The sequence below is a fragment of the Corvus hawaiiensis genome, chromosome 3 (genome assembly GCF_020740725.1).
Source record: "Corvus hawaiiensis isolate bCorHaw1 chromosome 3, bCorHaw1.pri.cur, whole genome shotgun sequence".
Classification (NCBI taxonomy): domain Eukaryota; kingdom Metazoa; phylum Chordata; class Aves; order Passeriformes; family Corvidae; genus Corvus; species Corvus hawaiiensis.
The window spans coordinates 48,253,464-48,276,064 of record NC_063215.1 but is presented as its reverse complement, the minus strand read 5'-3'; the positions used below and the strand labels follow the sequence as shown (position 1 = coordinate 48,276,064).

The 22,601-nt window shown below is 44.0% G+C and overlaps 1 protein-coding gene and 2 long non-coding RNA genes across 5 annotated transcripts in view; 1 reads left to right on the top strand and 2 right to left on the bottom strand.

Moving 5' to 3' along the window:
• LOC125323382 overlaps nt 1–22,601 on the bottom strand; it is a 58,753-nt gene that overhangs the window by 4,473 nt on the left and 31,679 nt on the right. The gene's annotated exons all lie outside the window — the stretch shown is intronic.
• LOC125323383 lies at nt 3,833–10,504 on the bottom strand. Its single transcript, XR_007202510.1, has 2 exons — nt 10,417–10,504; nt 3,833–4,709 (listed from the first exon to the last, which is right to left on the bottom strand). It is a non-coding gene; the product is annotated as an uncharacterized LOC125323383 (long non-coding RNA).
• TRAF3IP2 (TRAF3 interacting protein 2) lies at nt 3,843–21,467 on the top strand. Of its 3 annotated transcripts, XM_048298288.1 has the most exons (9): nt 3,843–3,960; nt 4,209–4,958; nt 7,987–8,176; nt 10,394–10,569; nt 11,951–12,039; nt 13,745–13,813; nt 16,080–16,196; nt 17,303–17,377; nt 20,863–21,467. In XM_048298288.1, the coding sequence occupies exons 1-9, from the start codon at nt 3,843–3,845 to the stop codon at nt 21,007–21,009; spliced, it is 1,731 nt and encodes a 576-aa protein (XP_048154245.1). In that variant the 3' UTR covers nt 21,010–21,467. The 3 variants fall into 3 exon arrangements, with proteins under 3 accessions (XP_048154245.1, XP_048154247.1, XP_048154248.1); XM_048298290.1 differs by lacking the exons at nt 17,303–17,377; nt 20,863–21,467 and adding an exon at nt 17,124–17,144 and having other exon boundaries at nt 3,882–3,960; XM_048298291.1 differs by lacking the exons at nt 3,843–3,960; nt 4,209–4,958; nt 7,987–8,176; nt 10,394–10,569 and having other exon boundaries at nt 12,012–12,039; nt 13,745–13,808.

Sequence of the window (22,601 nt, the reverse complement as noted above, 5' to 3'; positions counted from 1 at the left end):
CCAGCATTGCTCAAAAAGTGTTCAGCATGTCCTGGGGTTAATGGCCCCGAGGCCATCTTTACAGACAGAGCTCTGCTGTTGTAACAGTTTCTCTCTCCAGCCAGGGCTACTGAGGGAGGAGGAGGATGAAGTCACATTTCCTATTTTTTTAATGCCAAAGCCCTCATCCCATTGGTGCCTCCTACCTCGACCCTGTGGGAGCAGGGGCTGTGCGTGGGTGTCAAAGCAGGGTCTAAGCAAAAACCTATCTAAAAAAATAGAATTTTTTGCAGGTAAAAACATAAGTGATGGAATCAGTTGTCTCTTCTGTCTGACCAAATTATTTCACTCAGGTATTTGGAGTAATTTTTTTAAGCTCATGTTACACAGGAAGGAAATAAGGCTGTCTTTTAAATATTAAGTTGATTTGGGAGATAAAGAGGTGTTTATCCATTCAGAGGTTAAACTAATAGGAAAGACATTTTTAAAATATTCTGAAGTAAGACATTTGAACAGTTTGGTAGCTGATGGTTTGCAATACAGTTTAATAAAGTCTTAATATCCCTTCTCCAAAAGGCAGACTAAATACATTAAATAACAAACTTCAAGAAAGCAAACCTGAATTTTTCTTGCCCATGTTGTCCCTTTCATTAGATTCATACAGTTCGTTTCATAGATAGCCAGATGTTAGCAACAGAACTAAAAAAAAAGACCAAAAACTTTAGAGGTTGTAGCCTCCAAAGGAATTTAGTAACGTTTAAATCCCATCTGACACCCAATCTAAAACCTACAAAAGTCAATAGAGAGATTTCCATTTACTTCATTGAGCTCTAGATTGAGATCTTGGTTTCTTCACAGAAATCTGTTCTTCTTGTCACGGTGCTAAACTAAAGGCTATCGAATACAGAGGATCTGAATTCAAAGTGTTTTCTAGCATTTTCACCCAGCTACTTCAGAGACCATCAAAACAGCATCTTAGTGTATGAGGCATTGCAAATTTGTTTCTGGAAAGCCTAGTTTGCATGTTTGCTGAGGATTGTATCAAATGGGAGGGATGATCAGATAGTGCATGTGGCTACAGAGGTGGAGCTGTACCTCAGTCCACAGCTGAGTTGTGCTTTGTGAACACCAGGGTGAATTTTGCACAAGGAACCAGTTTACTGGAGATGCTCAGAGGGGAAATAGGAGTTTGCAATGTGATTTGTGCTGCAGGCATGCATGTCATTCACTTTACAACCAAACGTACAGAAATATCTGCAAGTTGAAGTATGTCTGAGCAGGTATTTCAAAGCCAGCTGATCCAAGGGTCAGGTTTACAAAGCTGTTGAGATAAGCAGAAAACAGATGCTTTGCTGGGCGTTTGTCACCTCTCCTTCACAGGTGCTTCTCTGTCAGGGGACCACTCAGCAGCTTTACAGCCTGGCTGGTGTAAATCTGACTGTGTTGTAGTGCCCTGGTGAGTCACCATCCCAGGGCAGTCATCATTTAAACTGACATCTGACCAAAGGTCCAAGGCAAAGGACGCTTTGCCACCACAGCACAGCACCAAGTCCCTGTCACAGTCCTGTGCTGGTGCTGAGAGCTTGAGGTTTTCTCTTTTCCATCATGGCTATGCCTGTCGGAAAACTGGGACTCAGCAGCGGGCTTGGCCTGTGTTTGTGACCTGCCGTAGAGGAAAAGGGGAGCATAGCTCAGGGAGGGACGTGATGGTGGTGGGCTGACAGTCAGCCTTCCCAGCCTGGGCGCTGGAATGGGCAGGAGCTGCTCTGGCACCAGACCCAGCACTCTCGTGCAGGGGCTGCAGCTGTCGAAGCAGGAGCGTGTGCGCTGTGCTGGTGCAGCTAATAGCTGCTCTGAGGAGTTGCCTACATGGGAAAATTTACCAGTGTAATTATCCCACTGTAATTATCCCAGGATAACTCTCCCTGTGGATGTGCTTAATATAACATGGGGTATGTATGAATGTATGGCAAATCTTCTGCACAGATGGGGCTTAAGTTACATAGAGGAGGAATGTTTACATTGCAGCCCAGCAGCAAAGCACAGTTTATATCCTACTTCCCAGCGAATGTTACACCCAGAATTTTCTGTGCCAGAGGTACTTTCAGGGGGAAGTACGTGTCATTTGATCTGATCAGCAAGAATGTGAAGCCTCAACCTTGCCCCATAATATGGGGCACAACATTTGCTTTTACAGAATCATTGTGGGAGCCAGCATAAAGGCTGGGACACTTCTTAGTACCTCTGTGATCCTGTTCAACTCTTTTTTTATAGAGTGGTCATTTAAGTTTGTTCTCCATTTGACTTCTTTGTTCAAGATACTGTGACTGAAGTTGGGAGAAACCCTTGGATCACTAAAAGCTCTTCAAACATGTTGTGATTTTGACTTTCTTTACCAGGCTTTCATGTCAGATTCTTTTGCCAAATGCTGTCATTCCCATTGCTGGAGTGCTTAGTCCCCTCTCCTCTGATAACTCTCCTACTTGGGATTTTAGCTTCTTCAGTGTGATAGAAGGTAAATGGCTGGGGAAATGATGAGCACCAAGTGCATCTTTCTGTACTCCATGGTAAGAGAATTTGCTGGGAGGAAGCTGACCTGCACCCTGTAAGAGGATGAAGATGGCTGCACTTCCTGAAGCCTGCTCAGCATTCACCCATCACTGCTGTTATCATCCTGACTGAGGATGAAGCAGAGGCATCCATCATCAGGAGTCACTTGGTCGGACCAAATTTACTCACAGCAGTCCCAAAAGGAAGTGATAGTTTTGTTTTGGGCCCAAGTCAGTTCTGAAGGAAAGAGGGAAAAAAGATCCAACCAATAACTAATCTCTCTAAATTGTCTTTTAATTTTTAGTGATTTAAAATAATGACAGTCATGCGATAATAGACTGGAAGAAATGGTATGATAAAATAAGCAGAAGCACTTGGAAACAAGATTTGGAGTTGAAATTACTCAGCTGGGTGTGTGGTAAAGTTTAGATTCGATGCATCAGCTGTTATTAGAAGGTCAGGAGTAAAATAATTGCAAGTGGTTGTATTCCCTGGATTATGCCTTGTCCTGGGGTGATGTTATGAAGCTGCTTTATCCCTTAACTGTCCACTCAATGCCCAAGGATGCTGTGCCTTTACGATGGACCTGGGGTTTGGGGCCGGAGCCATGGACCTGAGGGGGCAGTTGAACACTTCAGCCCAAGGGCTCAGGGGTCTCGGCAGGGCTCGGGAGGGAGTGCGCCGGGAGCGCTGTGCTGCTTTTTGGTTTCCTTTGTGTTCCAGATAGCTGGGAAATGGTTCTGTTGGGTTTTTTTCTTGTTCTTTTTTCCCTTTCCTTCCCCCTACCTCACTGCCTCCCTTCCCTCCTCACTGGTCTGCGGAGCCTGCAGGGATGGCCTGGGCAGGCCCGCGGGGTGGCCCCAGCTGGTCCAAGCTCACGTATCTGTTCCCACTCTCTTTTGAGGTTTTTTCCCCCCTGTTCTACCCTGTTTTGTTGGTGTGTTAATAAACAGTTTGGTTTCTTTTTCCCACTTTCATTCCTTGTGACCCATTTGCCTCATTGACAGAGGAAAAGGGGAGGAACACTCATTCCTGAGTGTTCCCTCCTGAAGTTTTGTCTCAAAAACCGAGACATGCCTAAACCAAACCAAAGAGCTAAGCAATCTGATCTATTGTCAGGTGCCAGAATTACCTCTGAGAGACAGTTCATCTGCTTTTGCCCCCCTCCAGTCTCACCAGGAACAGTAAGTTTCAGAAATCCCATAAAAAACATTTGGTTTGCGCAACACAATTTCCAAAACTTTAGCTGCTATTTCTTTTCCAGCATCTGAGATAGAGTTATTTTAGGATTCTTGCCTATGTGAAATTGTACCATGTTCACAAGAGTCCTTTTTCTTGTTTTCCAGCTTGCTGAAAAATCCTGGCCTTGCAGTAAGGCAGCTGACTCACTTCCAGTTCAACAAAAAAATTTGGAAATGGCCTCTGTATCAGGTTAGTCCAAACTGTAACTCTCTACTAGCTTCACTCCAGCTAACCCTCTACTTTCTGTTTTGCCAAAAGTCAGCCAGACCTTTCTTGCTGTTTTCTGCCATCTTTTTAAAAAGCATTAAAGTATAAAGAATATAAAGAATACATATTGCTCTTCAGTATTCCAGCTCACAGTCACTGAATGATAACGAATGATAGGCGTTTGACTGTGTGGCTGTCCATCTCCAGTGTTTGTTCTCTCAATTTTTCAGGCACTTTTGTGGGTCGAAGCATACCAGTCGAAGTGGATGAATCCATGCCATGGTCCCAGTTACCTGAACATGTCTTGGAAAAGGCTTTGCAGCCTTCTGGAGAGGATATGAAGGATGAGGAGGGCCAGAGCCCATGTGTTGCTCGAACACCTCAGGCCAGCACATCTTGCCTTTGCAGAGCACCAGCACATCATCATTCAGCATTGTCCATGGAGCCAGACAGCAGCTTGTGGTCAAAATATACTGATCCTGATGGAGATGGATGCTTCTGTTCCCCTGGTGAATCAATAGCAGGAGCATTTCCCTCGAAGACACATCCTATAGCTATGGACAAACCAGGCATGCAGCCAAGATCACAGCTTTCAGCTGACACCAGGCATAACTCCAGTAAATCAGAACAGATCTTGTCTGATGTTCCCGAGGACTCGCTGGAGGAGAGCAGCCAAGGGAGTTCACAGTCACAGCAACCCTCAGGAAACAGACTCCTGGCAGAGCTGGGCACTGTAGATACAGGGTACAATTCCCAGTCACAGGACGTGATGGGCCTCAGGCATCTGGAGCCCCCCTTACCACTGGTGTCTGTGCTGAACCCCCAGGACCTCCCAGGACCACTGATCTCCAGAGAGTTTTTGGGGCCTGAGCATCAGCAGTGCCCTATGTGCCAGCACCTGCCCCATCCCAACAGCCCTTCGCAAGCCCACGGCTGCTTCAGGCACTGCTGCCTGGGACAGCAGCCCCCACAGGGCCCATGTGAGTAGCACCTCTCACCCCACAGGAGGTTCTCAGGGTGTATCTCAGCCATCCTTTGTCAAGGACGTGTTTCTAGCACAGCATGCAATTATTAACCTCTTTAAACATCTAATTGCAGTCCATTTTACAATTTCAGACTTTTGGGTCATGTGGCTGAATTCTCTGCTGCAAAACCTCTAAGTTAAAGAGGTTGTGGTTACTCATCGAATGCAGGCGAATGATTTTGCCTGGAAACCAGCCTTTGTCGGTCACGCTGAGCATGCACAGCCTCTCCCTGCTGTTATTTCTTATTCTAGTCATTTCCTTCCTTCTTGCATCAGTCATTCGGCAGCCTCCTATACCGACTCAATTCCTGTTGTTTTCATAGATTTCCTTGCTCCCCCTTGGATCCCCAAAGTTGAGAATTTCCTGCCAGGATCAGGATGGGAGGTTACCCTTGATCTCCATAAATAGTATCTCCCAGCACTATGACCAGACTCACCCATGTGTTTTATTTCTATGTGAAAAGAGCGTGACATCCATCATCCTCATTTTTTTTCCGTTGTCAGCTGAAATGAAAGCTCATTACTTAAAATGGAGCCCCCTCAGCTGCTGGTGATTGTGTCGCTGAGCACTGATGTGGCTCCCTCAATATGGGCGTTTTGGCTCTGGGAGATCACAGCGCAGTTTACAGTCTGCTATTAATTAGTATTCCTTTTCAGTCTCTGAGATTTTTATCTGTTATGAAGTGAGCTTTGAACATTCAACAGCAATATCATTGTTTTAATATAATTTATATCACATTAGGCTCATGAGACCCTGACCTGTTTTGGGCTGGCTTTGTAATAAAAAGCTGTAGGCCTGTTCTGATAACCTTTTATTATTTTTTTTAACCTTTTTCTGACTCCACAGCATTTATATTGCATCTGTTTAAGGAGTTTTGTCATTCCAGCAATGTGCTATAATTAGGTATATGAAAGAGAAGGGTTTCAGAAACTCAGTTTCAGTTTCCAGCTTTGATTTTGGAACTTTGTAAAGGGGAAGGGGCTACAGATGGACTTTCAACGACGCCTACAGCTTAACATTTGGAAAATGTCCTCTGGCTTTCTTTTCCTACCTTCTCCTTTCAGTTCAACTCTTAAGCAGACAAAGAGCTGGTTGCACAACATCCCTCACTATTTACCTCCATTTACCTCCTCCACAAGCAGGCATCATGAGAAGTAGGATATTTACTGAATGAGGACATTTTGTTTGAAAGCAGGAACTCTGAAAAGCTTTCTTTAGAAAAATCACTACCATTCCAGCCATATCCAGAGGGCAAAAAGAGTAAAATAAACTCAGATGGCTGGAGCAGATTTGGTCAGGACCAAGAAGCCTGGCAACTGTACTCCTGTTTCTCACATGCCTGGTACAGCGTAAATCACCTCCTGACAGGTCCTTGTGTCTCAGATAATTGTTGGGCAGTGGCAACGCACAACAAAGCTCTGCACGCCTCCCCTGGGGAATAGCAACTGTGCCTGAAGGCTCTAAGCTGGCTCCGGGCACCTGCTATTTGAGATACAACAGCAAAACTGCTTCTGAAGTCAAAGAAATGCTCACAACAAACAATGCCATGTGCCCGGGGACCATTATTTCAGATATTTGTCTCTGAGAGATGTGGAGGTGTGTGGGCACACGTGCCTGGCCACACTGTGCTTTGAACAGCAGTGGCTGCATCCAATATACTGTAGCATCAGATAGATCCAAAGGAAGCTGGTGAAACATTGGCCTTAAAACCTCCAAACCAGATCCCTGTCACCTTCCCTAGAGCTGGTCATGAGGAATCCTTGAGGAAACCATATTGACTTGCAATCTCCTAGACCCTTTCATCCTGTCCTGTTGCAAATAGTTAAGAGGGGGAGTGGGAAAATGTCCTAAAAGAATTTCAAGAAATACTATATGTTGCTGACTCACAATTTCATCAGGAATCTGTGTAATTATGGGGTTGATTGGAGGTTTGTTGGGTTATTTTTCTTAAGTGTTGGCTCCTGGAATTGGAGTATTTCATCAAAGCTTTGTTTTCTTTTTCCTCCCATTAAAAAAAAAAAAATAGATAGTCCTCATGGCTGCTACGGAAAGGAAAGCATGACCCAAAAATAGCTAAAAGGATTTAAAGAAACAGTTTCGGGAGAAAAGAGCTTTTGAGTACTGCTGCTTTTAGAGACAGCTCATAACACCATAATCATGCAGTGCTAATAAGCCCTGCCAGGCTGGACTTTGATCTGCACACAGCAGCTTGGAAGTGCACAGAGCTGCTGCCTAATGAAAACTGCAGGCAGAAAGACTGAGGGGAAAAAAATTCCTTTTCCCCATTTGGGAAACAAACAGCTTACATTGCTTTCTCTTTCAGTTTATGCCAACAGTTCCACTGTATGATAGTTATTAATCAGTATTATGTGTGGACAGCAACAGTAAAGGTTTTCAGAATTACTTGCACAAAATTATCACTTTGGGCTTCCCCTGCAGCCTCTTCGATGGCAATGGGAGCAGCAGCAAGGCCTTAAAAGGTCACTTAGACAGAAAATTCACACAGGTGAAGTAACAAACTATGCAATTATTTTTCGTCTTTTAATTTACCATAATCACAGTCTGTTTAGCCTTAGTGTTGCAAACTTATTTTTCCAGGATTTTGCGTCTGCTTTCATGAGAACTTTGGGATGATTCATTTTCACAAGTCATTGCCAAAAAGAAATTTAAAAAAAAAACCCTACCAAAAAACACTGAGGCACATTAAGTGCAGGGACAAGGCAGCCCTGAATGTTTAACTGTCAGCTGTTCCAACAGCCCAACCCCGAGCAGGGATCTGAACCATGCCGTATGTGAATGGGAAATAGGGAGTTTTAGACTCAAAAACATTCCTTCATCTGGCTTCTTTCAGAGTGAGATACCTGCAAATGCCTCCAAACTGCTCAGTTTCCTGAAACATGCCTGGAAAGGAATAAACACAAACTGAAGCAAAAATGTGTTGGCTGAAATGATAGTTGCTGCCTTTATTTTCTCACCCTCGCAGATGGCAGAGCTCCTTACCAACATTTTGCAGAGCCATCACAACCACTTCCTCCTGTTCCTGGACCTTGCATGAGAGTTATCCGCCCGGCCCAGCAAGTGATCCCGAATTACTCAAACCTTCGTGCTCCCAAGGGCACTGGAGTTCGACCACCCCAGAGGACATGCTCCTCCCCTGGTCCTCCTCGATTCCCGTAAGTATGCTGGGGGGGGCTGGGGGTTGTGGGCAGTGGAAGTTCCTCTGATCTGATTTTGTGGGTTTTCAACCAGTAATTCTGTATCCTTGCACTGTGAGTGTGCCCAGGCTGCAGGGGTACATGTGAGATGCTGGGTTGTTCTCTTTATTTGCTGTTTTACACCCAATGGGGGCCTGACCCTTTCCTAAAGAACTTCAAAGCCAGATACCTGATATGTTGTTAGAGCACACCCTGAAGTGCACGAGTTAAGGAAGATGAATGCTTAAAGGTTAAAGGGATGAAAAGTATCTCAGCTGAAACCTTAGAGCTCTCCTGCTCACAGGCAAAGGTCAATTTGGTGGCTTGCTGGGGTCTTCAGCTTTACACTGTACCAGCCTGGGACAACTCAATCACTGGCTTCCAGTGATTTCCTTCTTACCTCTTCTGTGGTGCAGAGCAAAAGGGAGAAAACCCCATCAGTTGCTGATATATCTCTGCATTGCAATTTGCAGCCTTTTCTATGATTTTTCATAGCAAAATGTCTCGCACTTTTCATCCAGGGCTTTTTGACTGATTTTCAAATATTAATTTACCAGGCCATATATTCTTATGTCATTAGCAGATGGGAAGTCCTGTCCATGCAGGGGTTCCTTCAGATTCAGTTATCTAACAACAAATTGAAGCTTCAAGATTTGAGAATATCTGAAATCAGACCATTTTTATTCAAGTACCAGAATACTTTTAGAGGTGTTAACTTACAGGCATCTGTGCTTGAAAATGTCCACTTACGTGATGTGGTCTGGGCAGAAAACTGTGAGAATGGACAGGAAAAAAGAGGGCAGACAACTGAAATATCATTCTGCTCTGGCCCGTGAAAAGTTAAGGGCAGTAACAGAAAAGTGACAGCAAGATAAGGCAGTACCTGCAGCAGAGAGAATTGCACTGAAGAGTTTGTATGAAAGTGTAAAAATATTGGGGAATAGTGGGTATCCTTTTCAGTAGTAAAATTTAAAACCAGACTCCTGATTTTCTGGCACATTTGTTAGATATGGTGAAGTTTCGGGAAGATCTGTAAATTAGCCACTGGGTAGTGTTTTTGTGGCCATTAATGAGGTATGTGTTGCTTTTGTTAGTACTTTCTTCTGCTAAAAGAGATCCAGAATACTCAGGGTCTGTCCTGTGGCTGCGTGGCTGGTGCTTGCAGGCTGACTCCAGGAACAGCAGTTACATGTTGGTAATATTTGCCTATAGAGTATTTTCTAACAGGAAACATCTGCACCGAAATGAATAAACCAAATCTTAATGTGACAACAGAAAACATGCTGCGACCAGCCTGTCATCATTCATTTAAGGAAGGCTAAGAAAAAAAAAAGGAGAGTGGTCTTGATTGACTAAACATCACAGCTCTGTGGGGAAAAGCTCTCAGAGAAACCGAACACTCATCCAACAGATTCAGCAGACTGCAAGCACACCTCAAGTAAAAACCTCTATAGATTCGCCTTCCCATTGACATAAAATGTGAAGCCAAAGTGTAGTAGGACAAGAACTGCTAAGCTTCCTAAAATCATCCCTTTCTGTCTGTTTACTACAATGGAGGAGACATTAGGCAAGGTTATTGCAGGTCTGGAATGCCAGTCCCTGACACGAGAAACCCTCATTTGGGTCTGCCATTGCTGGTCAACAAATTAACTTTTTTCCCTTTGGCAAAACTTTGGGTTTGTCCAAAACTGGATGCCCTCCAGAGCTGGAGCTGGAGTGTCCTTGTAGACCCATTTTTCCCCATTTCCACCTTTCTGTGAGCCTCTTGCGCTGTACAGGACATCATGAGAGTATCTGAGGTGCCATGAAGCATTCTTCACCTTTAGATAATGGGAAGCACTTACCCAAGGGCCACCCTGCTCCTATATGTGCATAACAACATCTACAGCATTATTTCTCACTCAGAAACAGCCTTTGCTTCTGCTAATTGCAAGCTGAACAGCTTTCAGCTATGATGTGACTTACTTCCTGTGATTAATGGTGTTTGCCCAATAAAGTTCTTGTGGTAGCCTGTCACCAAGGTATCCATTCCAATGACACTGTAATAACTAAGCAGATGTGCTGAGCCAAACATTTCTGCAAGAACTTTTTGCAGCTAACACGCAGATAAAGTTCTTAGTGTGTTATTAAAAGAAAAATTCTGAATTTTGCCTGAAAATAAGTATTTTCTAAATCCTCCATTGCTTTTCTTCGTAGAAACCAGCTGTACAACCACCTACCTAATGGTCAGCTGCCCCCCAAGGCATGTGGCCCGGATGAAGCATGTGGTTGTCCTTCTGACAATTTTCCATCTCCAGCTGCTGTCCCGAGACCTCTCAGTAACCCTGCAGCCAAGGGAACTCTGAGAACCAGCAATCTGCCAGAAGAGTTGCGTAAGTGGTTAGCAAATTTGTTCTGTGCAAGATTTTACAGCACAGCCTAACAGCTTTAGGTGGGAAAGCTCGAGAGGGGTGAAGGGGGAGGAGAAGGCAGGGGGAAGTGACATTAAGACACAAAGACAACAAGAAAAGAAAACACCAAGTGTCACCACATCTGTTGGGTGTGAGTATCTGTGTTTGGTGGGATGGAATTATCCTCTTGAATCCTGAAAATACAATTGTCATTAATTGCTTGTTATTTTGTTTACAAAAAGTAAGTACTGTTTAGATTGTTTTCATGACTCTGTGCTAAACAGGATGTCCCTTTGAGGCAGGAGGGGCTGGAGCTTACAGTAAAAGACTAATAAGAAACAAAGCCCTAGGGATAAAGTGTTTCTGCCTGTCCCAAACCAGACAAATATGTTGAGCCTTGACCTCAGTTTCTCCCTGAACTGGTGAATGGAGAGGACTCTGGGACATGCTGAGAACAGCACAGGCTCTGCCTGATGTGCTTCTTATTGCCACCAGCCCCACAAATGCATTCACTCTCCAACTCTTACAGGAAAGTCAAGTTTCAGAAAAATGGCTTCTTTCTGAATGCCAAGCTGACTAGTAGGTGAGATGTACCATTGCTGAGAACCCTCCACAGGTCTCCCGAGGTTTTGAGTTTTCCTTTATTCTTCATTCTGCGCATCACCTTTCGAATCCAGAGAGTCACAACTCTCTGGCCTGTTAGGAGCGAGTTATGATACCAGATGCCACTCTTGGGTAGACCCTATTTTGTCAGTTAGTGTGTCCTAGATGGAGGAATTACTGGGTAAAACAGGGTCATCCGTGGTACAGGCACAGCTGGATTAGATCAGCCAGCTGGTTTACCCTGATGCAAATCCATGAAAACCCCTCCCATAAGGGCAAGGACGTTGCTATCACCAGCCCTGCATCCTGCCTGCACAGGGGGTTAATGCTGCTCCAAGGAGAGGCCGTATGACATGCATAAGGGCCCCTCCAGCTCTGTGTCCGATCAGCGGGTCTGGAGAAAGCTGTGCTGGCTGCAGCCAGTGCAGGTAACACAAGCTCTGGGTGCAAGCCCAGGCTCAGGTATGGCCAAGTGCTGGGAAAAAGCAGCTCTGGCCACAGGGCAGGGGGAGCAGCAGGGGGATTTACCCTCTGCAGCTTGTCAGTAAGGCAGGAGGAGCTCAAATCTAGAGCAAGGGTCTGTACAGGGGATTGGTTTCAACACTGAGCCACGTACTATCCCACATCATTTCGTAAAGAATCCAAGGAGACCTAAGTGGACAGAACCTGCAGTGTGGTGGAAAAGGAGGGCTGTGACAGTCTCACCCTCTGGATGGTGTATTTCAATGCATTATGTATTCATACAGACTCTCTCCTCCAGGCAAGGTCTTTATAACCTACTCAGTGGATACAGCAGTGGAGGTTATGAAATTTGTGAACTTCCTGTCTGTAAACGGATTTCAAACTGCTGTAAGTATTCCTTCCGGGGAAAAAGACTTTCAACCAGGGAAGGGACTATTTTTAAAAAAGCAGAGGCAATACACTGTCCATTTAAATGTTTTTCTGGTTATCACATTTTGTAGGCTAAAGAAGATACAAATAGAATGAACTAGCCTTAGTTGTGCAAGCTGTAACTTAAATCATCCGCCTTTTAGTTTATTCTTCTTTCAAGTGATTTTTAATCACTTTAATCTTTAATAATGACCCTGGAAGATTTCATTTAGTGACACCAGATGGGCAATAGTATGAGGTTTTGTGAGCTATTCCATTAATATTGTCTCATATTTGATCTGTAGTATCAGCATTAAAAAAGGTCACTTTTCTTGTTCATCCCATCCTGCCTTTTTTTTCTGCCATGCTATTGCATCATTGATTCTTCAGATGTGAGTAACTTTCTGCTAAAAAAAGATCTTAAAGTAGATTCTAAAATTCACACAGCTTAATGAAACAGCCCATCTCATTGTTTCATTTGCTTTGTTATCCCTTTAAAAGTGACTTTGCTTTGTTATACTTTTAAATGGGATTCTAAAAATCATTGGCCTGAAAAGGTCTTTGTTGTACTGTCTAATGCCATAAGCCATTCAGATTTTTACTGATTTCTCATGAGTTTGCTTCATCTTAGAGGCCCACAGAGGCTCTAGGATTGAGTGTTCATCAAAATCTTGATTCATATTTTCTTATTTCAAAAGCATGTGCTATCTGACCCCCTCAGCCTTCACTCTTTGACTCCAGGAAAGCATTTAAGCAAGTGGCTATCATTAAACTGAATGAGACTCGGTGGGTGCTTTGCACATGCTTATTTATTTTCATGAATCAAAGATTTTTTTACAGAGACTGCAATTATACTTCTCTCCAGCAGTTCTGTAGTATGACCAATTCATAAGAAAGCTTTTGGGCACCATAGATTTATGGAGTAGAAGGTTCATTAATAGCACTTTTGCTGGACAGGCAACTCTTGGAGCCTGCTGCAGAATAATAAATACAGCAAAATGGCCCCAAAGCAGGGAGACAAACAGGCTCTCTGCATTCAGAAAGGGAAAAAGAAGGACTTGAGAGCAGATCATGACTATTATCTCAAAAACTTGGAGAAGTTAATACTTACTCCATTGGTCACAGTCACTGATTGCTGGTTTCTGGGTTTACTGGGCATGCAGAGAAGCAAGCAGTGTTGGTCATATTCAGTCCTATGAAGTCCTCCACTGCTCTGCTGCTGCTGAAGTCTGGGTTACTGCACCCAGTATCAGTGACCTGGCTGACTTCCCACCACACACCCCGAATATTTAGTTCAATATGAAGCTAAAGCTTCACACTTGGTATACCCTTGCAGCCAGAAAATAGTGGGCATTTGCAGCTGCTGTTCAGGTGGAGAAGGTGGGCAGCACCTTGTTCTGTCGAGTAAAAATACCTGGGAGTTGGGGGCTGGCAGGGCAGCTAGTCAAAGGGCCAGCTGAGTGGGAGCGCAGGAGTGTGCCTGCAGCAGCCCCTCTCTGCTTGCTGCCTGTCCAGCTCGACTCTGCACTGCACTGAAAGGGGAGAAGTGCATGTACATGTTTCTTTCCTAAGGGAATTGGGCATGCTTGTCATAAACAAGGAAAGGAGTAGGTGCTGTATCAGTGCCATAAAATGGGGAGGAAAGGTGAAGGGACGCTCACCGCAGACTTTCATTCTCTTGCAGATTGACATCTTTGAGGACACGGTACGAGGTATTGACATCATTAAGTGGATGGAGCGCTACCTAGGTGATGTATGTAAGGGCAATTTAACCTTGTTCATAGCAGAGGTGACCTGAGGAAAATGGTTGAATTATTCTAATATTCAACAGGGACAGAATGAAAATGCAAGACCCTACTGTTGTCTTCCCTGCCCCTGCAGGAATGGCAAAGGCCTTGCAGAGAGAGAGTAGGCAAATCTCACTCACTTCTGTATCTGATGGTCCCAGAGCTCTTCATTTAACAAATGAAGTGCTAATCCTGGCATTCTTGCCAAATTCTAATGCTGCCTGTTACATCCAGCCTGAAGCTGCCATTGGAAAAGTTGTCCCTCCATCTCCTTTTTAAATAGTTGGGTTTAGCTGTGCTTGGTTACAATGATATCTGTATTTCATCCCAGGCTGCATAGTCAATGGCTAATGTTCATCCTTCTCACCTGTAGCTTTTGCACTGATACCTAAAACACTGAAGGGTTCTTCTGGATAAACCATCCTACATTTAAACTGGAAACTGGTATTCTATTGCTTGATAGATAGGTTTGCTCTCATCACTTTGTATCTATCTAAGCAGTAAAACAGAGATTTATCTTGCTGCCAGTGCAGTCCCCTGCAGCAACAACTTCCTCTGAAGTTCCCCTGAGCAGTAAGTGCACATCTCCTTTAGGATCAAGCCAAGTGGTTGGACTATACCAGCACAACTGGGTGCAAACTGGTGATTCTGTCACTGGACAGGGGCCATCACAGGCTGGCTTCCTTGGATTCTCACCTTGCTGAGTAGCCACTGGGTCTCTGGCTCTGAGCAGATCTCCATGGTTCAGGAACAGGATGACAGAAGTGGTGGACTCTCCCCCACGTGTGCAAGGAAGCTCAATGATCTGAGCCAGCCCTACAGAGGTTTCCTGAAAGTGTCCATGCAGGCATGATACAACTGCATGCAGAGCCAGCCTGGGGCCTCTGCCATGGAAATGCAGTCATGCCTCTTGGGGCTTGCATCAGGACAAATTAGGCTTGGGATCACTGTGTCTGAAACCAGCAGACAGGGTGACTTTGCTTTTGCCAAAAACATCATTATCACTTAAAATACAAGTTGGCAGTTCTCTTTTGGGACTTGTGCACAGTCAGTAGGAGAAACCAGTACATGCAGAGAACAATCTCCTGCCTCCACCTGAGGATATTTTTCTGACTACCCACCCCAGAAATGCTTGGTTTCTCTCACTGACTGTAGAGGCAGTTTCTAACTTCAAAACCCTTACCTGTGTGTGGAGGAAGGGAGTGCTTGGACACAAGCAGGGGAAAGTGTGCAACTGGGCATGTCTCTTGCAAACGCTCAACATCTGTAAATGCTTACACGCATGTCAGGGACAAGCAAAAGTAATTCTGGAGTATGTTGAGCCAGTGTAAGGGAAAATGGCTCTTTACCATATTTGACCCTGTGGTGGGGCAGATTCTCTTGATATAGCACAGAAGGAAGGAGTTAATTACGTGCCAGGCTGACTGTGAGCCACAGACTTGGAAGCCTTACACAGCCTGATGTGGCGGGGATGAAAGGCAGGCCCCAGGTAAACTCAAGCAGGAAGCTTTCATCTGCTGCATTTCAACTGGCCTGCCATATAAGGAGAGATGTTTCCCAGATATAAAGGATGGCCCCTCTCTGGAAACCTGAGCTCAGTGCGGGGCTGGGATTAAACAGGTCAGAGGCAGGATCCGGGCTGTCCTAGCAAGGTGGAGGAGCATTCCCTTCAGCCCATCATGACAGAGCTGCCAGTACCCCTAAACCTGCCCAGGCCATCCACAACAGCCCCCCTCTCTGCACAGCCACCTCACTAAGATCAGCAAGAAAAGATGTCATTTCTGCCACTGAGAGGCTTAGAAGTAGTTTCCATAGACCAGTGTCTTTAGTAGCTTTTTATATAAAATGCCATAGATGACTAAGTAGATGCACTTCTGCATAAGCTGTTGGAAAACATTTGGGTCTGAATTTGAAGATAAAAGTTTTCTGTGTATGCACATAGACACTCCACACTGATAAAAAGTAGCTTTTTATGACAGGGATTCCAAGTGTCAACTGGTAGCTGCTAATACATCTCTTGACATTTAGATTTTCTATATTATGAGATGTCAGAAATAATGAGGAGAACGAGTGTATGAATTCTCCCGTATTTCCTGCCAGAACGAATGAGATCCTCTTGTGTTTGCCAGGAACACAAAGATCACTTAAAACACAAACTGGCAGATTTCCGATCTGCCTCTACCAAACACGCTGCGTTTCTCAATTTCATAAAAGTGCTTTTCTCCCTAACAGAAGACGGTGATGATAATCATAGCAATCAGTCCAAAATACAAACAGGATGTGGAAGGGGCTGAATCCCAGCTGGACAGGGATGAACACGGCTTACATACTAAATACATCCACAGGATGGTAAGCAAGGACATGCATTTGCTGTTTTACAAAGACTGTCTCTTCTTCTCAAAAGGCAAATCTGTCTCCAAATGGCAGGTTCTTTGCTTTGTTTTCCATAATCCCCATAGTTAAACACCCCTCTTTGGAATTCATTAATCCTTCCTCTCATCAGCTCCGTATGCTCATTAACATCTGCTAAGAGGTTCAAGGAAGAAAAATCCTATTAAACATGCTCATCTTATTTCTTCATATTCTTTATTGTTCAATGTTTTTCCCCTCCTTCACCTTCTTGAGTGCTTGTATAGCCCTGAGCACAATCTTATCTAACAGTGCCTGACCTTCCTCCCTCTAAACCAGCCCCAGTTGCTTCAGCCATCCTGGAACTGAGGTCTTTTTTCAGACAGCAGTAGAGCTGACTGAAGAATGGAATTGCAAAGCAAAGGCCAGAGATGTAATGTGGGGCTCCTGAGGAGTGCACAGTGCGGGAAGACCAGACACCCATCTCCACAGCCTGTCACAGGATGGACATTTAGCCCAGAAGAGCCCATAGAACCACAAAACTGATCCTTTCTCCCTTGGTTTGCAGTTTCCTGCCTTTCTCAGCCTGTAAGCCATTGATCCCCCAGCTTGAACCAGTCAAGTTTCTCAGAAGCTGTCACCAGCAGATGAGCTCTCAGCAGTACTTTGCTGTCCTTACCACCCCTGGGATGCCTGTGTCCAGGGCCATGGGGAACAGGCTGGGTCCTAGCTCAGACACAGATCTGGCCTCTGGCTGAAATCTTTCACCCCTTTGTAGGCCAAACAGGGGTGTTAGTCAAGTCAAGCTTCACCAGTTTGAGATGGATTTCATGGGACTGCACCTGCAGCTAAACCCACAATTATTTCACACCATGAAACTTAATGTTCAAGAAATGTTGAGAGATCTTTCCTGTATCCTTTCTGTAGCAATGAAGAATTAGATTGTGACCAAAACAGAGAACGCCGAGTCCACCAGAATAAATCAAATCACTTAACAGAAGAGCAGTTTAAGTAAGCAAGGAATGTTTTTATACGTAGGGTTCAGATGCATGCGAAGATAAATTGTCGTGTCATTACAATAAAACTGGCATTTTGTTCTATCCTAGATGCAGATCGAGTTTATACAGCAAGGAAGTATGAACTTCAGATTCATCCCTGTGCTTTTTCCAAATGCCAAAAAGGTAACATACATGCATGCTTATATACTTGCCGCATGATTAAGTGCATATTATTTTGATCACAGTGCACCAGATGGAATCTTAAAACCCAGACACTCAATTTCTTGGTTCTTAATAGCCCATAAGTAATATTCCAAAGCTCCATTTTACATTAAAAGTTTGTAGGTTTATGTACACACAAATAAAAAACATTTAATCCACAATATAAATCAGCATATAAATGTATTTCTGATGATGAATGTACAACTAAAACTCAAATTGCCTTGAGCACTGAAAGATTTTAAACAGAGAGAGACAATCTATCCAGGAAGCATGCTTTTTATATTAACCCTTTTATAATTTTGTCCAAATGCAATGCTGATAAGTGAGATGGGCAAGATTTATGACTGATGCAAAGTGAGGGTCTGGGAGAGGGTGTGTTAAGGATATAAAAATAAAAGAGTATAATAAATATTAAAGTACTAGGCTGTTGCTTGAACTTTGATGGGCCCATCAAAGGCAAACTAGGATTTTTTAGGACTTGCAATTTAATCTGCCCTCCTTACTTGTTTTGAAGATTCATTTGAGAATAAGAAATAAGTAATGCAACAGAGTCCCATCCCTTCTACCTCACTCTGAGAGAATCTCCTGCAATGTATTCATGTTAACTTTGCATAACTAAATGCTTTGTGCACTGTTGGGTAGCTATCATGTTGCCCCTAGGTACAGTTGCATTGTATAAAAGTATGGAAAAATTCTTTATATTTCTTTGGGTGCCCAAATTTTGGAACAGGAGTCAAAATTTAAACAATGTTATCAATGGCTATAGGGCTGTGCAGTCCCACTGCACTTGCGGATTTTAGTGTAATGAAGTTCTCTAAGCACCGATTTAAGATCAGAAATTTGAAAATATGTCCCTGGGTTTGTAAAATATGTGAGCTCCTGTGGAATGAATGGTGCCTCTGGTATTTCATGTCATTCAGATCCCTTCCTGAATGGTCTCAGTCTGATACTTAAGGTAAGTAAGTACCTGGAAGACAGCACTGGTGGGAACTGGGCAGGCCAAAGGCAGAGAAGCAGTCAGCATTTTCAGTCAGTCTGATGGGGGGAAGCTCCTAACCTTGGGGCTACCTGAGTGCCCACCATGTGAACAAACCTCCCAGTCTGGAGCCACTTGGCACCTCAGGGGTTGCAGAGAGAAGTGTCTCAGGAGGCATTATAGCTGCCTTGGGGCTCTGAGACAGAACAATAAGTTATGTTAATTTGGGCTCAACTTTATTTATCAGAAGACTATTTAGCATATAGCAGTGGTTCTCTCAGACAGTGGTCTGTAAGGAATTTCCAGGGTTGGTTCATCCAGCTGCCACTATCAAAGCATCAGGCTCCAGGCACCCTTGCTGCCCATCCTCTGTAGTCCACATAACCCTTCAGTTTTTCAAAGGTGCCTTTCTCATTAAATTATGCAGATCAGCATTTTCTACTGCTGTTAAGCTTTAGTCTTGCTCTCCACATAATTCTTTGGTACATCACCTACCTTCCTCCAGCTACTTAATGATAATGTAACTGAGGACATCATGGGTGGAAGGAGAGCACCAGAGCCTGAACAAGTTCCAGTAATGAAGTCTGTAGGCAGTCAGAGGAAGTGAGGTGCCTGAAAAACTGCCAAGTATATGTACAATTGGATGATGTTGGCAGGCAAATTACTTCAATTTTGTCTTTTTTATACTGTCCTTTATATGTTCAAGTATTAGCATAGCTGGCAATGGAAAAGAGCAGAAAATGAAGATTTGGAGGTTTCATCTGGGGATGTGGCTATTAGATGAGTTAATCTCATACAAAGCATATCATAAAGCACTGCTGGTATGTGAAAATTAGTCGACCTCCAACAGGAAGAGATCTGTGTGATCCAAGGAGCATTCATTAGGAAACTGAATAATGAGGCGAGGAATGCACGACACACAGTTAAGGTGGAACTGGCATTTCCAGCTTCCCATCGTACATTGCTGAAGGAAACTTGGGTCTTGCTGGTTCAAGGTTTGCATCACAACAATCCACAGAAATGTGTCTTCCTCATCTGGCCACCTGATGACCAAAGCATTAAGCCAAGATTGCCCCATGCTAGAGGCTCCCTCTGGAAGAAGCCAAGGGGTGAGATGAACAGGGTTGGTGCCTAGGTGAATTCATACTAATGGTTCTGCAGGTGCCTGTGTGACTTACCTCTTTCCAGTGTATAAATCCTGCAACTTTAACAGAGTGGTTGCATCAATTAACACAAACTGCTCCCTGAGCAGGGAAACTGATGCAGCCTTGTTCCTACAGCTGTACAGGCCAAGGAAAAGACAGCTGATTTGAGAAGCATGATCATGGGAATGAAAGGTTTGGACTGCAGCTAGGCTGTTTGCAGGCAGCAGGACATCTGCAGCCCATGCCAGGGCATCCCCTGGCGAGGCGCTTTTTGCTCTGTCCTCTTGGAGCTAGCTCCACTAGCTTGACAGGAACTGTGCTGCTCCTAACAGGGGCTATCTTGGGAAAACACTGCTAAACAAGAGGTCCTGGGACCAACTGCTGGATGTCGTGGCTCCTCATGTTGCTTACCTGCTGTCTCACTTTGGCTATGTTCTGGTGTCTCCAATTCCAAAACAAATCTCTATCTCATGGTGACCATGAACCGGTTTTGGTCAAGGATCAGTCCCTCTGTTAATTAGTGGTACTATACTAACCCTTCACCCCTATGCATCCAGGCTGTTCGTCTGGAAACCTCCCAAGGTTGTGGGGAACATGAGGTCTGAGCAGGCTCATTTCCATCAGCCAGCTGTCACTCTCCAGGGCTGTGGTTGGTCCCAGCTTCATTACGTTAATGGACACTGGCCAACCTCTATGAAGAACTGCACCTTTTCCAGGATGCAGGGGTTGGTGGAGGTTTGACCCTGCTAATCTGGAAATGTATTAATCTCTCCTCAAGCTCAGCATCAGCCTCAGTCTTCTGCTCAGGAGGTGGTCAGAGGACACCATGCTTGGTGAAGAAAGGTGCAAGGGGAGGGGAGAGGGCTACCAGGATGTGAAATGTTCCTGTGGACTCCCAGTCTTTCCCTACTGATTCTCATCCCAATGTTGAATGTGCTGCGTGGATCCTTTAGCAGCTACTAAGGTGGCAGCCTTTCCCTGCTAGGGGCACTGAAACGTCTCTCTTCTCTTCTCAATGTTTATTTTCACAAGCCTTTCGATGCCTGTCATTGAGATCAGACTTCCTTTGAAATGTGGTGAAATTAGCCAATGTGATGGCAGAAGAGAAAGAGAGACAGGCAAGCTGTGAGATCACAGAAAGTTCATTTATTTAGCAACCCAAATACAATTCTGAAGCCAAATTAACATTTCTTGTTGTTACAGGAAGTGCCTAGAACAGACAAAATGAAATCTTTCTTGGCAGGATCTGACAGAATCTGAAAGGTTCTGGTAGAGATTCAAGAGGATTTATGGGATTTAGCTTTTATTTTCCTTGTTTTTTTCAGGAACATGTGCCTACCTGGCTGCAGAACACTCACATTTATAACTGGCCAAAGAATAAGAAGAACATCCTTTTGCGGTTACTGAGGGAGGAGGAATATGTTGCTCCTCCAATAGGACCTTTACCAACACTCCAGGTTGTGCCACTATGAACATTTTAACTTAAAGCACATGACGAGTGGTTGTTAAAGGGTTGTTCCTGGCACGGAGCCAACACTCTTCCAGATGGCTCTTTTTGATGACAGAAGACACTCTTTCTGCTAAAGGAATTGGTTGTCTTGGGTTACTCAGGCTCAGCTTGTTCTCTACCATGTTAAACATCTATTTCCAAAGCTGATGGGGCAGAACTCTCTTCTCTAGATTTTTAAATAAGCTACAAATGGAAAGAATGCCCACTTTTATTTTAACATCTGGTTTTAACATATTCCTTTTATTAGTCATTATAGCAAACAAATACCGGAAATAATGTTGCAGTAAGTGTAAAATAAAAATTACACCCTCCTTTTTGCTCAGGGTTTCTTTAAAGGTATTCCTGCCTTTTATAGCATTATCAAACCATTAATTTGTATATGCACTATTAAATATATTTGCCTTTTGTAAGGCAACCTTATATACAGTGTCCACTTTTATTATTGCTAGGAGCAACAGAGAAATGGGTTGGGTGAGGCAGGTTTTCCTTAGCCTGTCTTGCATAAAGACACTTGTCTTCAATTAATGGACTTTTAGATCTGAAACCTCTGGAGTTCCCTTTCCTTACAGCTTGGTCCCTCATACCTCCAGCATGTTGCAGCAATAGTCCCAAAAAGGAGAGCTGAATGCATGACTACATGTGTGCTGTCAGTGCCATGGAGCACTGCAGTATTTTTTATGGCAGGCCCTTGCTTCATTACTGCTCTTCAGCCCTTATTTAAAACAGAGCGTGTCAAAGGACAATTGGCATGTGGAAAGCCAGCGATTGTTATGAGAAAGAACATTGACTCCTACAACTTGCAGTATGCAGTATGGAACAATAAAATAATCAAAGATGGAGAGCCACAGGGTACTGGCAACAAGGATGGCTCAACAACATCACGTCTGCTAAAATTTGAACACTTTTTAACAGAGCACGTAAGCATGACTTTGGTGAGGATTTTTTGGTTTTTAAACAGCCTTAACCTTACTGAGTTAACAGTGGAGCCTATTGGCTTAAAATTCTGCATCCCTTATTCTTTAGAGCAGTCATACCAAGATCCTCCTCAGCTTTAATATTTGTCACAGAATGACCCACATACAGCTTTATAAAAAAGTACATGTGTTTGGTCGCCTGAAAAGAAAAATAGCCCAGAAGTTGATACTTCTCTTACAGTATCCAAATTATTTAATTAGGTTTCCATGGAGGTGGTGCCACCGTGGTGTGTTGATGCAGGACGTGCTTTGTGGTGCTCACGAAGAAAAAATTAAAACTTGGATTTTCCTTTAGCAGGCTCTTGCAAAAAGAATTGCAGCCATTTAAGAGAAGGGTGTATTCAGTGTTGTCAACTCCTATGATTTTGATTGTGGTGTTTGCTGTGCTTCTTTGCACCTCCAGTTTCAAAAGGGAAGCTCAACAACTGAAACAGGCTAATACCTGACATGCCAGCAGCTTCCTGAGAAGGCACAGTAAAACTGTGTTAGGCAGTGGTACTTCTTGGCACCTACTTGCATGTGGGGAGGGGAGGTCTGTTTTTCATGTGATAAATTTTCAATTAAGAAAGTAACTTGTGGT

Excerpts from the sequence above, each read along its gene's own strand:
- TRAF3IP2 (XM_048298288.1), top strand. The coding sequence starts at position 3,843 with ATGTTCACAAGAGTCCTTTTTCTTGTTTTCCAGCTTGCTGAAAAATCC. Across the intron at positions 8,177-10,393 it reads CCTGGTCCTCCTCGATTCCC|AAACCAGCTGTACAACCACC; the intron begins GTAAGTATGCTG and ends TTTTCTTCGTAG. Across the intron at positions 12,040-13,744 it reads TAAACGGATTTCAAACTGCT|ATTGACATCTTTGAGGACAC; the intron begins GTAAGTATTCCT and ends ATTCTCTTGCAG.